The sequence below is a fragment of the Sylvia atricapilla genome, chromosome 19 (assembly GCF_009819655.1).
Source record: "Sylvia atricapilla isolate bSylAtr1 chromosome 19, bSylAtr1.pri, whole genome shotgun sequence".
Classification (NCBI taxonomy): Eukaryota; Metazoa; Chordata; class Aves; order Passeriformes; family Sylviidae; genus Sylvia; species Sylvia atricapilla.
In genome coordinates this window covers 2886677-2901488 of record NC_089158.1, presented here as the reverse complement: position 1 = coordinate 2901488, position 14812 = coordinate 2886677, and the positions used below count along the sequence as shown (strand labels likewise).

General features: G+C 66.4%; 1 protein-coding gene across 1 annotated transcript; it reads right to left on the bottom strand.

Moving 5' to 3' along the window:
- Positions 1 to 608: 608 nt before the first annotated feature.
- On the bottom strand, positions 609 to 14386 carry LOC136369586 (microtubule organization protein AKNA-like). Its single transcript, XM_066332481.1, has 22 exons — positions 14247 to 14386; positions 9262 to 9530; positions 8172 to 9127; positions 7614 to 7688; positions 6970 to 7117; positions 6684 to 6841; positions 6215 to 6274; positions 6005 to 6105; positions 5746 to 5908; positions 5536 to 5663; positions 5277 to 5450; positions 4903 to 5110; positions 4705 to 4811; positions 4306 to 4535; positions 3947 to 4133; positions 3518 to 3691; positions 3254 to 3357; positions 2923 to 3087; positions 2733 to 2834; positions 2119 to 2244; positions 1724 to 1883; positions 609 to 885 (listed from the first exon to the last, which is right to left on the bottom strand). Exons 2-22 carry the CDS (start codon positions 9416 to 9418, stop codon positions 609 to 611), a joined length of 3960 nt encoding a protein of 1319 aa, XP_066188578.1. The 5' UTR covers positions 9419 to 9530; positions 14247 to 14386.
- Between the last annotated feature and the right edge of the window lie 426 nt (positions 14387 to 14812).

The following is a 14812-nucleotide window of genomic DNA, read 5'->3' as shown; positions in this document are numbered from 1 at the left end:
TATATCTCGATATATCCATTTATAGATACACATATATCACACACACACACATTGTAGATCATCAATCAACACTCAAAAAGAGTGATTTAGCTGCTCACTAGTTAGAAAAAAATCACATAAGAACCACCAAAAAAAGTAAGTTTCCCAGGGAGGATCCTGCTGGGGTCAAGTCCAAGGGCAGAGGGCACAGGGCACAGCCCCCTGAGGGGGCCTAAAGGATGGAAAAGGGGTGGAATTGGGAATCCCAGGGAATCCCAGGAATTTCTGCCCACACAGGCACAGAGGTAACCAGCTGCCGAGGGGCTCGACCCCCCGAGGCCGGAGCGTCCCCAGAGGTGCTCAGGGTGCGGCGGCCACTGCGCTGGGGGACACAGGGTCACCCCGCTGGTGCTGCGGAAAGCCGGAGACTTGTGCCCGCACCTTCCCTCGCCCGCTGCAGCCCGGGGGCCCTGCGGACGGACAGACAGACGGAGCGGGCATGCAGGGACCGCAGGGAGAGCGGGGAGCCGGGCAGGAGACACCTCCAGCGTGCCTGTCCCAGAGCCGGCAGGCAGCGGGCGGCGCGGGGACGCTGAGGGGCCATCCCCCCCCTCATGGCGGGACGGCCCTCAGAAGAGGCAGGAGCCGCGCACGCCCCGCGGCCGGCCCAGCTCGGCGGCCAGCGCCCGGCTCATGCGGCTGGTGGTCATCCTGACACTGTGCGCGGCCTCCACGGCCCGCCCCAGAGACCAGTTCAGCTCCTGCAGCTCCTGCAGCTCCAGGCTCAGGCGGCGCTGCCGGCTCCGCGGCCGCCGGGGCCGCTCTGCCCGCCCGGGGCCCGCAGCCGCAGCCAGAGACACCCCGGCCGGCGCTGAGGCTGAGGTACGGACGGCCGCGGGGCAGAAGCTGGCAGGGAGAAAGGGACATGGCTCAGTGCCGCGCACGGGGTGTGTCCCCACGGGGCTCTGTGTCCCTGCAGGGCTCTGTGTCCCCACGGGGCTCTGTGTCCCCACGGGGCTCTGTGTTCTCCCCAGGGCTCTGTTCCCCCACAGGGTTCTGTGTCCCCCAGGGCTCTGTGTCCCTGCAGGGCTCTGTGTCCTCCCACCCAGGGCTCTGTGTCCCCATGGGCCTCTGTGTCCCTGCAGGGCTTTGTGTCCCCCCCAGGGCTCTGTGTCCCTGCAGGGCTCTGTGTCCTCCCCAGGGCTCTGTGTCCCTGCAGGGCTCTGTGTCCCCTCCAGGGTTCTGTGTCCCCCAGGGCTCTGTGTCCCCCCAGGGCTCTGTGTCCTTCCAGAGCTCTGTGTCCTCTCAGGGCTCTGTGTCCCCCCCAGGGCTCTGTGTCCCTGCAGGGCTCTGTGTCCCCTCCAGGGTTCTGTGTCCCCCAGGGCTCTGTGTCCCCACGGGGCTCTGTGTCCCCCAGGGCTCTGTGTCCCCCACAGGGTTCTGTGTCCCCACAGGGCTCCGTGCACCCCCAGGGCTCTGTGTCCTCCCCACAGGGTTCTGTGCTCCCCCAGGGTTCCATGCCCCCACTCCACCTTATTTCCATCCCTCTCCTCCATGCTCACCCCACAGCACCACCCCCTAAGCACAGCCTTGCCCCCCAAGGAGCTGGTGGCTGTGTCACCCCATTGCCATGGGCAAGCCAGCGGATCACTGGGGTGGGGACAGCCCCTTCTGGGTTCCCCCTCCACCCCTGGGGGATGCTGAGCGCCCCCCGAGCCCCCTTCCAGCCCCAGGGCATCCTTACAGCACGGAGGGCACGTAAGGCACGAGGGGGACGGGTGCCAGGCAGATGGTGGCAGTGGTGGCAGCAGGGCTGGCTGCCAAGTACCAAATTCCAGGTGGCTCCAGCTTCTCGGCTCCAGCGTGGGGGCCTGGGGGACAGGAGCCACCAGGGCCACACTCTGCTGCGGGGAGAAAGGTGGTTAGATGTCCCCAGGGGGGTTAGATGTCCCCAGGGGGGTTAGGTGTCCCCAGGCGTGCACACTGAGTGGCAGTCCCAGGTGACATCACCCCCTGTGCCACTGCTGGGTGGGGACAGTCCCCAAGCATTGTCAGGGGGCTGAGGTTGTTCCTTGTCCCACCACCCAGCTGCCAAGCAGGGAGGAGCGGTGCCAGGCATGTGTCACTCTTGTCACCCACCGTGTGTGGCCCTGTCCCCGCTGCCTGGTGCAGAGGGGCCCAAGGGTGCCCGGCAAGTGGGGCAGGACGTCCTCCTCGGGGTGCTGTGCTGGGGCTGCCGGGGGGCATCACCTCCCCCAAATCCAGCTGTGGAGAGAGGAAATCAGGAATGTCCCGTGCGGAGCCAGCCAGGGATGTTTGGGAAGAGTTGAGTGATTTGGCAGGGCTGATGAGATGGGATGAGGAAGACTTTCTCTGCAGGGAAAGGGGGGACTGCAAAGGTGGGACAGGGCTGGGGACAGGTGACACCGCTCCCGGTGACACCAGGAATCCCAGGAAATCCCAGGAGTCCTAGGGAATCCCAGATATTTCTGCCCACAAGGCACAGACAAACACAGATGCCAAGAGGGGCTTGACCTGTGCAGGACCCACACGAGGTCAGGGCACCCCAGAGCTGCCCTGCCCGGTCCCCTTGGGGGACAGTGGGGTGTGGCCAAGGGACAGTGGGGAGACCCTCGGGCCGCGAGGAATGGGTTTGTCTCTCCCCTTCCTAAGCCTGCCCAGTTAATTAATTAAGGTCATTAGCAGCTGTTAGGGGTGGTAGGGAAGGCTGGAAAGGGCTGGGGGCCACTCACCTGAAGCCATCCTGCCTCTGTGGCATCGGGGACACCCCGAGGTGCCCGGCTCTTCTCGGGGTGCCGGGGTGGCACGTGGTGTCCCCGCCTGGTACCGTGTCCCTGCCAAAGCGCAGCGTGAGCACGGCCAGGGTCCCCGAGGTGAGGGTGGCCGCCTTCAGCCCCACCACCGACCGCCAGCAGCACCCACCTGTGTACTGTCCCCGAAATGTCACCGCCCCCGGGGGCTTCCCAAGGGGCTTCCGCAGGGCGGGGGGCGCCCGGGGCCCGGCGGGGCAGGGCTCGGGCTCTGGCTCAGAGGCTGCGGCGGAGGACAGCGAAGCGGGGTGGGATCTGCTGGGGCCGAGCTCCAGACCTGCAGGACCCGCCCTGGGATGAGCACTGAGGGGCCCGTGGGACCACCAGGACCTGGTCCCCAGGGTGCCGCAGCCCCAGGACACCCTGCTGCATCTGGGGAGGGGAAGTGGCGTGCAGGAAGGAGCGTGTCCCCTCTGTCCCCACCCCGCTGGTGTCCCACTCACCGAGGTCCAGCTCGGGCCTGTCCCGTGGCAGCGATGCCGACCTCTCCCTCCGCGTGGGTGTGACCCCGGGGGCCACCCTGCCCCGTACCGGGGACTTCGGATCCCTGAGGAGGGGACAGAAATGCTGTCACCACCTCCACACACCAGGCTGGCAGTCCCCTCAAGCCAAACCCCTCCCTGGTCACAGCAGAGGTGGGGACAGGCTGAGGCTGGGGATGTCCCCACGCTGCCCCCCACACCCTCCAGGTCCCCCCTGCCACCTACCCCGAGGGTGCAGCGTCCTGGGGGGACGATGGTCCGCTGGCCACCGACTGCCTCCTGGCCGGCATGACACGGGGAGCGGCTTTTCCCTCGGGATAGCTGCGGGAGCGGCGCAGGCTCTCCTCCAGCCTCAGACGCAGCCGCCACACCTCGTCCTGCAGCTCCCGGATGGCCTGGCTGCCCCAGGACACATGTCACGGTGAGCGGGGGCTGCAGCCAGCAGGGACCGCAGCAGTGCTGGGTGCCCTGGAGGAGCATCAGCAGCCCCCTCCCAGATTCCCCACCACCGGCACCCAGCAGCTGTGATGCTCCCCAAACCCGAGCCTAGGGCCGGGCTGGGCTGGCGTCCAAAAGCGGGTGCTTTTGGGGGGTCCCCGTGTCACCCAGGGGGGAGCTGGCCTGGTTTGGGGCAGTGGGGACACAGCCACTCACTCGCGCTCCATTCGGGAGCCCAGCAGGTCACAGTGAGCCGAGTCCAGGGACGGCAGGTCGGGGGACAGGAGGGTGGGCGATGGCGTTTCGGGGGATGGCAGGGGGCTGGTCGGGCTCCTGGCCATGGCTGGGGGGTGGCCACCGGCGCTGGCACTGCTCCTGTCTCCCACCTCCGAGTCCGTGTGAGCTGGGGAGGAACGGGGGCACAGTGAGCTGAGATCACAGAGCGGGGACAAACCTCCCTCCAGGCAGGGTGACACCAGCCCACCGGTGACACCGGCACCGCACGGAGGTCTGGGAGCCCCGTCAACCAGAGCCACAGAGCCAAGCCCCCCAGATGTGTCTCCCTGTGGACTCACTGCCATCACCGTCGGGGTCCGGCCCCAGCTCGCTGCCCGCGCTCTCGGCCCAGCGAGGGGGGGAGCTGCTCTGTGAGGGGCTGCTGGGGGGCAGCCGGGGCCCCCCTGGAACCGCCGGGGGGTAGATACCCATCAGGGCTGGCTCGGAGGGAAGCGGGCTCGTCTCTCTCCTCCGTGGGGTGCGGAGGGTGCTGGCGATGGCGATGGAAGGTCCCAGCGAGCCCGGCGTCCTGGGGAAGGGTCGGGTCATGCGGGCAGGGCTCACCCCTGCCCACTGCACATCTCCGCCAGAACCCCGCTCCCCACACCCTCAGTGCCTCTCCCGCCGTCCCTGCTCCTCTTCAATCCCCAAATCCGGCAGGCAGAGCCCAATTCCCGCAGGCAGGGCCGGGGCCGTACCCTGGGCCGGGGGCATGGTGCTCGGGGGTGTGCACGGGGGGTGACACCCTGCTGGCCTCCGAGCCCACGAAGCCGCTGTCGGTCTCTGGGGACACGATGCGCTGCTCCTGCAGAGGCACGGGGAGAGCAGGATGGCTGCCAGCACCCCGGGAGCTCTGGGGGTGCTCTCAGGTGGCACCCGCAGCCCCAGGGACTCACCTTGCGGGGCCCGTGCTGGGTGACAGCGCTGCCTTTCCCGCTGCTCCCGAGGGACAGGGACACCCGCGGTGGCCCAGGGACCCCCAGGGGGGACTTGGCAGAGGCTGGTGGCTCCTCAGCAGTGACAGGGGAGGGGTGGCCCCGTGTCTCCCCCAGGTTTGGGGGTCCTCTGGGGGGAAGCGTAGCAGCTCTCCTCTCCGGGAAGTGCCTGTGGGGAGGGAATGGAGCAGGAATGATGGGGCAGAGCAACCCCCGACGTGGGGAAATGTGCTGCTCCAGCTCTCCCACGGAGGCCGGTAACTGTGAGGTTGGAGACCTGATGTCAAACCTCCTGCTCACCCCCGTCTGGGGGCTCCACTTCCCACAGCACTTACAAGGGTGAAGTCTCGAGGTTGGGCCCCTCCTCGAGTGACCGTGTCCTGCAGGGGACCTTGCTGGGGCCACCGTTCCCTGCCGTGGGTGCATCCACCTCCTCCTGGGACCCGCTCTCCACCAGGCTCAGCTGCTCCAGGCTCAGCGACTCCGGCAAGGACTTAAAGTTCTTGTACCTGGGGGGACCCGCGGGCAGGAGCGGGGGGTTTGGGGACATGCTCCGTGCCCGTGTCCCCCCTGCCACACTCTGAGGGCACTCACTGCTCCAGCAGGTCCCCGAAATCCTCCTCCACTTGGCGCTGCTTGTGCCAGAGGGGCCAGGGCAGCCCCTCTGCCACCGCCTCGCTGTCCCCTGCTGTCCCCCCAGGACCCTCCAGCAGCGCAGGGCTCTGTGGGGAGAGCAAAAGGGGGTGAGAGAGGCAATCCCCCATAACTGCAGTGGGGTGGAGAACCTTCGCACCCCCAGCTCACCTCGGGGCGTGGGGAGTGGGCGGCCGGCGGTGGGGACGGGGCTGGGGGACAGCGGGGCTGAAGGAGGGGCTGCGGGAGGGGCTGCTGCCTGCCCCCCGGCTCCAGCCGCTCCTTCAGCCCCTCCAGGCGCAGCCCCAGGCGGTAAATCTCCCCTTCCACCGCCCTGCAAGACACCAGCCGTCAGTGCGCGGGGGACAGCGATCCCCGGGGACTCTCCGGGGGCTCTGGGGAGGGGGTAGCAGGGGGATCGAGCACGTACCGATCGGGATCAAACCCCGCCGCAGCTTCCGGGAGCTGCTGCCGGCCCCGCAGGTATTCCCGCTCCAGAGCATCCTGCGCGTCCTTCAGCATCCTCATCCTCTGCGGCACAAGGGTGCAGGGTCCGAGCCTGTCCACTGGGCCCCGGGCACCGCCACCCGCCGTGGTCCTGCCTCCCTCCCGGCTGGGGTCCGGGAAGGGGCTGGCGCACCTGGAGCTGTTCCGAGGGTGTGGGGGTCCCTGCACGCATCCAGCTTTCGAAGGATTCCACCTGGCCGGGATTGTAGGGCCTGAGCCCGGCCCTGCTGTCCCCCCGCTCCGCACCCCCTGGACCCCCCATATGAAGCATCCCCAGAGACTTCTCCAGCGTAATCCCCCTCTGCAGCCCCCTCCCCAGCCTTCCTTCCCAACACTCCATAACAGCCCCCTCCTGCAGCATCTCCCCCAACCCAGACCCCCTCCGCAGCTGCCCCCCGCACCCTCTGCAGAGCCTCTCCAGCCCATCCTTATAGTCCCCCCCAAATCGCTGCCCCACCCCTGCAGCCTCCACATCCCCCACCAGCCCTCTCCCCAAAAACCATGCTGCTCCCCCGAATCCCCCTCCTCACAGCACGCCCCTCTGCAGCTCCCCTTTCGGCATCTCTCCATACCCCAGCCCCCCAGCAGCCCCCGGTCCTCACCTGTGCCTGCAGCCTGCGGCTCTGCCCCGCCAGTGCCCGGGTGAGCCGGGGGCCGGGGCAGCAGCACGGCCCGGGGCAGGTGGGGCAGCCCCCCGCGGGCACACGAGGGGGCCGAGGTTGGGGTGAACCCCCCCGCTCTGACGGTCCCGGGGCTGCAGCTGCGACAAAACACGAGGACAAGTGACACCGGTGACCCCAGCGTGGGCGGTGGGGGAGCATCCCCCCAGAACCGGAGCAGGAGGGCGGTGAGGTGAGCAGGGGACACGGATCACATGGACCAACACACCTGCGCCTGGCGAGGCCGGGGCTGCGGCCATGCCGAGAGCCGCCGTCCGCGCCTGCGGGATGCTGAGGGTCATCACTCGGCTCCCGGTGGCCACGGTGCCCAAGGTGAGGCTGCGGCTGGGCTGTGGCGGGTCGGAGAACAGGCTCACCTGGGCAGGGAGAGCGGGTTTGGGCAGCCAGCCTGCACCCCGACCCACGCACCGCGCCCCGGGGCACCCTGAGGCACCTCCCGGGCACAGCACGGGGTGGGGTGAAGGTGGGGACACGCGTGCGGGGGTCGGTTGGCACAGCCCTGCCTCAGTTTCCCCACGCACGCGATGGTGCAGGGCGGGAGGTGGCAGAGGTGACACGGGGACGCGTTTCCGCCCGTGGCCCTGCCATCTCAGAGGCGTGCCCCGCCATTCCGGGGACAATGGGGCTCAGCCACTGCCCTCGCACGGAGGGGACCCCGCCAGGCGAGGGGGACGCGGTGGCCCCCCGGCTGGTGTGGGCTCTGCGGTGGCCTCAACCCCCCGCCCTGAGCTGAGACTGCTCCACCGCGGCTCCCCGGGAGGAGGAGGACCGGGGGAGGAAAACACAACAAAAAACCTCGGAGAGAGGGAAGCAGAATGGGGAACCCCCCAGGCATCCTGACCCCCCACACACCCTGGCGCCCAGGCGCAGCTGGTCGATGGTGTTCTCAGCCTCGGCGTACTTGGTCAGCAGCTTGTGGTAGTCGTCCTGCGGGGAGGGGACACCAGTGGGTGACAGCATCCGGCACGGGGCATGCCCGAGGGGTGGGTGTTAAAGGGGGGAGGCAGCTCTGTGTGGGGACAGCGAGGCCGGGGGAGTCCCGTGGGTGGGGTGCAGGTCTCATGGGATGCAGGTCCCCCCTGTCCCAAACACCCGAACAGTGCAGATGTGACCCCGTTTCTCCGCGTGGGGAGACCGCCCCTCTCCTCCCAGGGGGCCAAACATCCTGAGGGTGACAAGCTTCGGGGGGGTGACCGCCATTCCGGGGGGACATGAGCATCCTGTCTGCAGTCTGAGCACTACCCACAGCCCTGCTCCTTCCCTCCTCGCCAGCTCCGTGCAGGATCGGGAAGGCGCGACCAGCACCAAACCCCATCGGTGTCTCAGAGACAGTGACACCCCCATTTCCCAACTCCCCCCACCCCGGAGACCCCCGGCACGTGGCTGAAGCGGGGGGAGCTGGGCAAATACCTGGAGCTGCTGCACCAGCGCCGTGGCTTGTCTGGGGGACCTGAGCTCCTGCGGCAGCCCGGCCGTGCTGGGGGGCTGAGGGGACACTCCGTCCCCGCTGCTCAGCAGCACCTCCCGGACGATTTCGGCCGGGGATTTGAAGCCGATGGGGCCGCCGGGGCCGCGGGGGCGGGCGGGCAGCACCCGGCCCCGGGGTGGGCGGTAGCTCTGGTCGAACTTCACCCGCGCCTCCACCTTGGAGAGGTCGGGCAGGGGGTGGTTGAGGCGCCCTCGGCCGTACCGGGTGCCCTCGGTGCCCGTTCCCGAGGGATCTCTCGGCCCCTTGCCACCCGTTCGCCTCCGGGGACTCAGGGACCGCGACTGCCGGCCGGGCTTGGGGGGCACCGCCGCGGGCGCTGCTTTCTTGGGCACTCGGGATCTGTCGTGCCCTTGCGGTGCCGGGGGGTTCCCGGCGCCCCGCGGCTGCCCGGTGGGTGCCGAGCCAGCGGTGCCGGGGGCTGGCATCCCTGTGCCAGCTGTCGGGGGCTCGGGGACACGCTCCGGGCTGGGGTCATCGGCGCAGAGGTGCAGGGGGAGGCTCCGTCTCGGGGTCCACTCCTGCCTGTGCCCCGCGATGGTGTCCCCGGCCGTGCCCCAGTCCCGGTGCTGGCGGGACGGGGTGCTAGGGCCAGGGCTGGTGTCCGACAGCCCTGAGGTGTCCCCCCCGTCCGTGCTGCAGCCCCGGGGCTGGCAGAGAGCCCGGCCGTCCCTCAACGCCTCGGGGCTGCCGCTGGAGCCCGAGCCCCAGCGGCCCTCAGAGGAGAGCTCGGGGTAGGGCTCCCCATCGCTCTCGGCCCCCCAGGGCCCCTCGTCCCCCCCGGAGCTGCCCCGCTCCTCGTCCTCCTCGGCCGGGTCCTGCCGCGGGTGCCAGCGCCCCTCCTCTGCCGGGGACCCCTCCTCCAGCTCCTCACTGTCATCTGCAAAACAGCGGCACCGCGGGGCTGTCGCCACCCAGACCCGGCCGCTGTCCCCGGGCCCCTGGCAGCCCCGCCAGCAGCTCCTGGGACATTTGGGACCACCCCTTTCGGGCAGGAGGGAAGGCAGGACTCACCCCACGGTGGGCTCCTGGCACCCTCCCCCAAGCCGATGACCCCATCCTCGTCCATCCGCCTTTCAAAGTCGTCGTCTTCCTCCTCCTCCTCCTCCTCGCCCTGCCAGCGCGTCAGCTCTGTTTGTGTCCAGCGCAGCCATGGTGCCGGGCTGGCCATGGCCGCGGGCGCGCCGGCCCCGTCACTTGTGTCGCTTCATGGCCCGGCGGCGGTGGCGGCGGGCTGGGGACCTCCTTGTCGCGAATGTAGGTCACAGCATCGCCGCCGCGTCCTGGGGGGGGCCGGGGGAGAGGGAGGGATGCTCAGCGGGACGTGGTGGGTTCTGTTTGAGGTGTTTCCCCCACGCTGGCAGGGTCTTCCCTGTCCCCAAAATGCCGGGGACAAGAGCAACCCCTGATGACACCCCCCGAACAGACCCCCCCACTCTGCATCCCACCTCCAAGCTGCAGCTGCCACATCTCTCCCAGCCGTGAGCCGGTCCTCGTGGGCATGGAGCCCCTCAGGGCCACCCCAAAAAGTTTGTCTCCCTCCCTGGGAACACCCAGGCCATGCCGGCACCCTGTGGGTGTCACCCCAGCTGGGCAGCCACAGCCCGGGGACCAGCAGCAGTGCTGGGGAGGCAGGAGCACCCCAAAGACCCCTCTGGATCGGGGGTGACAGTGAGAGGGATCACAGCAGAGACCTGACACACAAATTCCACCGATGATCCCAGAGCAGGAGCTCCCCCCTCCCCCCCACCCGGGGTTTCCATCGGCAGCTGGAGAAACGCCAGATGCCAAAACCCCAAATGTGGGGTGTGGCAAGAAAGGCCACCAGGTTTTCTGACCAATGTCCCCTCTGCTGGATTTGAGCCCCATAAGCCCAAATTTTGGCCTGGGGGGCCAAACCAGGCACCAGCAGCCCCACGCAGGGGACACTCACCCTGTACCAGCAGCCCCAGGACATCGCCATCACCGTGACCTATGGGGAGTCCTTCTGAGCACCCCGAAACCTTCCTGTGCCTCTGGGGCAGCCCAGCTTTAGCAGAAGGAGGAAATGATGCTTCCTGCGAGTTTGCAGGTGGCCACAAAAGTTTTAACCCCATCCGGCCTTGTGCAGTGGGGGTTGAACCCTCCTCCTTCAGCATTTTCCGTTAAAACCTTAATTTTTAAATCTAGTTCAGAGCAAAATGCTGTAAGAAGAGAGGGGAGGGAAATCTCTGGGACCATCAGCAGCTGGTCCAAAAAACATCAGCATGAGGATCTTCCAGGAGACCTAAAATTGAGCTTTAAAGCCCCAAAATTCAGCCAGGTGGAGCCCATCCTTGGAAATTCCCCCCGATTTCCCCAGGGAGGGTGCGGCTGGCCCCATCCTGGGATGCTGCTCACAATCCCAGGGATGCTGTGGCCTGTCTTGGCACATTCACACGCAGCCAATTAAGCCAGCTTGTTACTGTGTAATTAGTGGCACACGGAGGACAGCTTTACAAGCTAATGAAACCACAGCACAGTCCCTGGGGTGGCTGCTCGTAGCCAGAGGGTGCTGTGGTGATGTTGGGGTGCTGCTGGCTTGGGAAGGGTGGTGATGAGGAGTAAACCTATCCATGGCACCCACGTGCTCTGGGAAAACTCCTCTCATCCACTCCCAAGCCTCAGATCTGCAATTTCCTTGGGTGTTTGTGAGGTTTGAGGTTATTTTCCAGCACCACCTGGTATCAAGGGCATCATCCTTGCACCAGCCTTGTGCCCAGCTCTGCCTGCATCCTTGGGGCATTCCGGGCAGGAGCAAACCCCAAAGCATTCCTTAGGGTCTTCCAAACCTCCTTGATGGGGGGTTGCATGAGGTTTCCCCCCACACATGGAGTGGATAACTCCATTGTCCCCACCTGGAGATGCTTGTGCCACCGGGAAGGACGGGGCTGCCCATGGGATTCCTTGGACTCTGAGCTACTGAAACCAAAGAGGGATTTTGGCTTTAGCTCCTCCCTGAGCTGGGATGTTTCCAGCCCCAAGTCCGTACACACATCCCAGAGATCCCCACCAAAGCACCTCTCATCCCTCCTCGAGCCCTGCAGGATCCCAGAGTGATGAGGAGCCCCAAACACCATCCCCAGGGTTCCCAGAGGGACAGTGCTGGGTGAAGGGAGCCTCTTGGGATAAAGGGGGTTAAAACATTCCCAACCCATTTCTGGTGTTTCTTTAACCCCATCCCCGGGCAAAGGATGGGGATTTTGCATCTCTTGAAGGAGGCCATGCCTAGCCCACATGCCACTGGCTGTCACCCCATTTCTGAGCAGTGGTTCCCATGTGCACAGCCCGCAGCAGCTGCAGTCTGCAGGATCCACTTCCAAACCCAGCCACAATTATTGCCTTCCCAGAAAGTCCCTCTGCTGATGGTCATGATGGCAAGAGTGAAAAATCTCAGATTTTTCCCCCCTCTGAGTGATTTTCTCGTTGTTTCTGTGCTCTCGGGAGAACAGAAAAGCTTGAAAAATGATGTGGCCTCGTGCTCAGCAGCCACAAATCAGACAGAAACAATCCCAAATGTGTGTGCAGAAATATAACCATATATTTTAATTTTCCTCTTTGAAAGCCAGGATTTTTGCAACAGGAAAAAGAGCTAAGAAGAAATTTAAAAGCCTCAGCTAGAAACCCCTGAACTCTGCTCTGCCCCAGCCCCTCACCCCCTGTCCTGCCCTACAAATGCCAGCCAGGGCTGTCCCAGATTGGGCTCAGGGCGGAGGTGCTCAGCTGAGGGAGGGATGCTCCCAGCAGTGCTGGGTGCCCCCTGTCCCTGCCCTCAGCTCCGAGCCCTGATCCTTTCGGCAGATCCCATCCCTGTCCGTGGGGAAGACGGAGGTGCGAGGCTGAGCCCGCCCAGCTCGTTACACGTGTGGGGCAGTGCAGCAGCAGCCGTCAAGGCAGCACGAAGCCATCGTGGCTCCTGCGTTTATCCGTGGTGACAGCAGAGGAGACAGGAGCATCCTCCGCCTCAGGGCTCGCTCGGTGACAGGGAAGGGGGGGGACAGGGCTGCTGTCACTCTGCCTTCACTGCCTTGTCAACCCCGGGCAGAGCAGGGGGGCTGGGGGAGCTTTAAACCCCACACCTCCATCCCCACAGCCCCTGAGTGATGTGGAATTACCCTCCTTCCCTGGGTCCCAAAAATCACTTGTCTGGGACGGGTTAAAGCCCCCCTGCACGTCCGTGCCCGTCAGGGAAGCAGGGGGGGCTTAACCCCAGTCCCAGGCAAGGGATGGATGTTTTGCATCTCTTTTAGGGAGGTTTGAAGGAAGCCAGAACGGCCTCGGGCCGAAACTTGGCAAGGGATGCGTGCGCTCCAGGAGGGAGAAATTCCTGGTGTATAAACCCTTTTTTAAAGCCCACAGAGCCCCGTTTTTATAGGCATGAAAGAGGGCAGAGAAGCGGAAACGCTGCGTTCTTAGTTTGCATTATTTCCTACGAGAACAAGGGCGGGACCATCACAGCGAGGAAGAGCCTGACAAACCTCCCCGGTCCTTTGAAAGCACACGCCTGTCACCATCACTCCAAAGCCCACGTGTCACTCCAATTCCAGCGACTGGAGGGGCCATGTCCCCCCCCAGCCCCCCATACTGGCACACCTCCATGGAGAGGCACCAAAACCCTGTGGAAATGTCATTTTTTTTTAATCACTGGCACCGGAGCAAAGCCCCATGGCAGGACAGCTCCTTTTCCCCACCCCCTCCCTGCCACTCGGACCCTCCAGTCCTGGCTGGGGACACCTCGGGCGCACCCCCAGGGCCGAACCCCCCCAGCCGCAGGGCCGGGGGCGGATGGCCGTGAAGGACAGCCTTAATCCCCGTCTGGAGAGCGCTGCCGCTGTCCCCGCGCCGCAGCCGCTGCCCCCGAGATCCTGCTTAGCGCAGGACAGCGAGAGGCGGCGGGGCCACGGCGGGGAGCTGGCCGGGCAGATTGTGCTGCGGTGAACCAGCCACAGCATCTCTGCGCACCCTGTGCCGCGGCCTCAACCTCTCACAGCAAAGAATTTCTCCCCCAAATCCCATCTAACCCCGCTCTTTGTCAGTTTGAAGCCATTCCCTGTGTCCTGTCCCTCCATCCCTTGTCCAAGGTCCCTCCCCAGCTCTCCTGAGGCCCCTTTAGGCACGAGGAGCGGCTCTGAGCTCTCCCTGGAGCTATTTCATCCCCAGCTCTCCCGCCTGCACGGCCACTGCCTGCCCTGCCGCGCTCTCCGCCTGCCCTTGAACTTTAAGAAGTGATTTAAGCTCTGCCCGGAAGGCACCGAGAGGCTGCGGCTGAGCACGGGACACCCGCGACACCCGCGGGCACCCACCGGCTGCCAGGAACGCTGCTGCCCTTTAAATAAAACACGGAACTGAAGCCGAACGCTGCCCCGGCCACTTCCCTGGAGCAGCCGCCGGCAGCTCCCGGCGCCGCAGCCTCCGCCGAGCCCCGGCCGTGCCTCCGAGCCGCCTCCGCAGCCCCTGACGAAACGCTCCCGGAATCCTCCGGCCCCGGCGGGGAGGAGGCACCTCCAGAAGAAAAGTTACGACAAGTTTCCTCGGGGCCACGAAGGCTGCGATGGCGTGGGGAGGACACGCCTCGGCCAGGAGCGGCGTGTCCCGCATCCTCCCGGCGTGTCCCGCATCCTCCCGGCGTGTCCCGTGTCCTCGGCCGCAGGGACCCCGCCGGCGCTGGGGCTTCTCCCGCTCCGCCCAGGGAGCCCAAGCAGCTCCCGGCTGCGAGGCAGCCCTGCCCGAGCCGGGCTCAGCAGAGCCGGCAGCTCTGGATGCGGCCCCGGGATGCGGCCCGCGGGCTCTGCATCCAGCTGTGCCTCCAGCTGTGCCTCCGGCGGTGCCTCTGGGGCCCTCTCCTTTCCAGCTGCAGCAGGCGGCTTGCAGGGAGCAGCCGAGCCATTCCGGGCCCTCCCCGGGCACAGCTGGGGCACATCTGGCCCGAGGGCACCGCTGGAGAAGCGCCCTCAGCCCCGCGAGCGCGGCGCGCTGCCCACCTGTAGGGACGGCCCGGCCGGCGCCTCCTGGGCCGGCGCTGGGCGGCTCCGGTCCTGCTCCCGATGCCGGTCCCGGTTCTGACCGCGATCCCGGTCCCGGTCCCGGTCCCGATCCAGCCCCGGCCCGGCCCCGCCGGACAAAAGCGCGGCCCGCGGCGCCAGTGGGCGTGGTCTCCCCTTATTAGCATATCCGCGGCGCTCCGCCAATCGGCGAGTGGAACGGGAGGTCGTTACCCGAAATTCCGCCCACCCTTCATTTACATATTCCGCGGCTGGCGGCCAATCAGAGCCGCTCCTGAGGGGACATCATTGGTATAATTAATGCAGAGCGGGCACCCCCTGGCGGGGCGCGGCCCGTTCCCGGGATCCCGTGGGACGGGACGGGACGGGACGGGACGGGACGGGACGGGACGGGACGGGACGGGATGGGACGGGATGGGATGGGGTGGGGTGGGATGGGATGGGATGGGATGGGATGGGATGGGATGGCCAATCCCAGAGATCCTTGGCAGGGATTGAGGTGAGAAGGAGGAAAGGATGAGGTAAGAATCCGGACTGGGAATTTG

Bases quoted from the DNA above. Each gene is read 5' to 3' on its own strand.
- LOC136369586 (XM_066332481.1), bottom strand. From the start codon at position 9,418: ATGGCCAGCCCGGCACCATGGCTGCGCTGGACACAAACAGAGCTGACG. The intron at 4,134-4,305 runs GTGAGTCCACAG...GTTCCTCCCCAG, and splicing joins GGACCCCGACGGTGATGGCA to CTCACACGGACTCGGAGGTG. The intron at 886-1,723 runs GTAAGGATGCCC...TCTCCCTGCCAG, and splicing joins CCTTACGTGCCCTCCGTGCT to CTTCTGCCCCGCGGCCGTCC.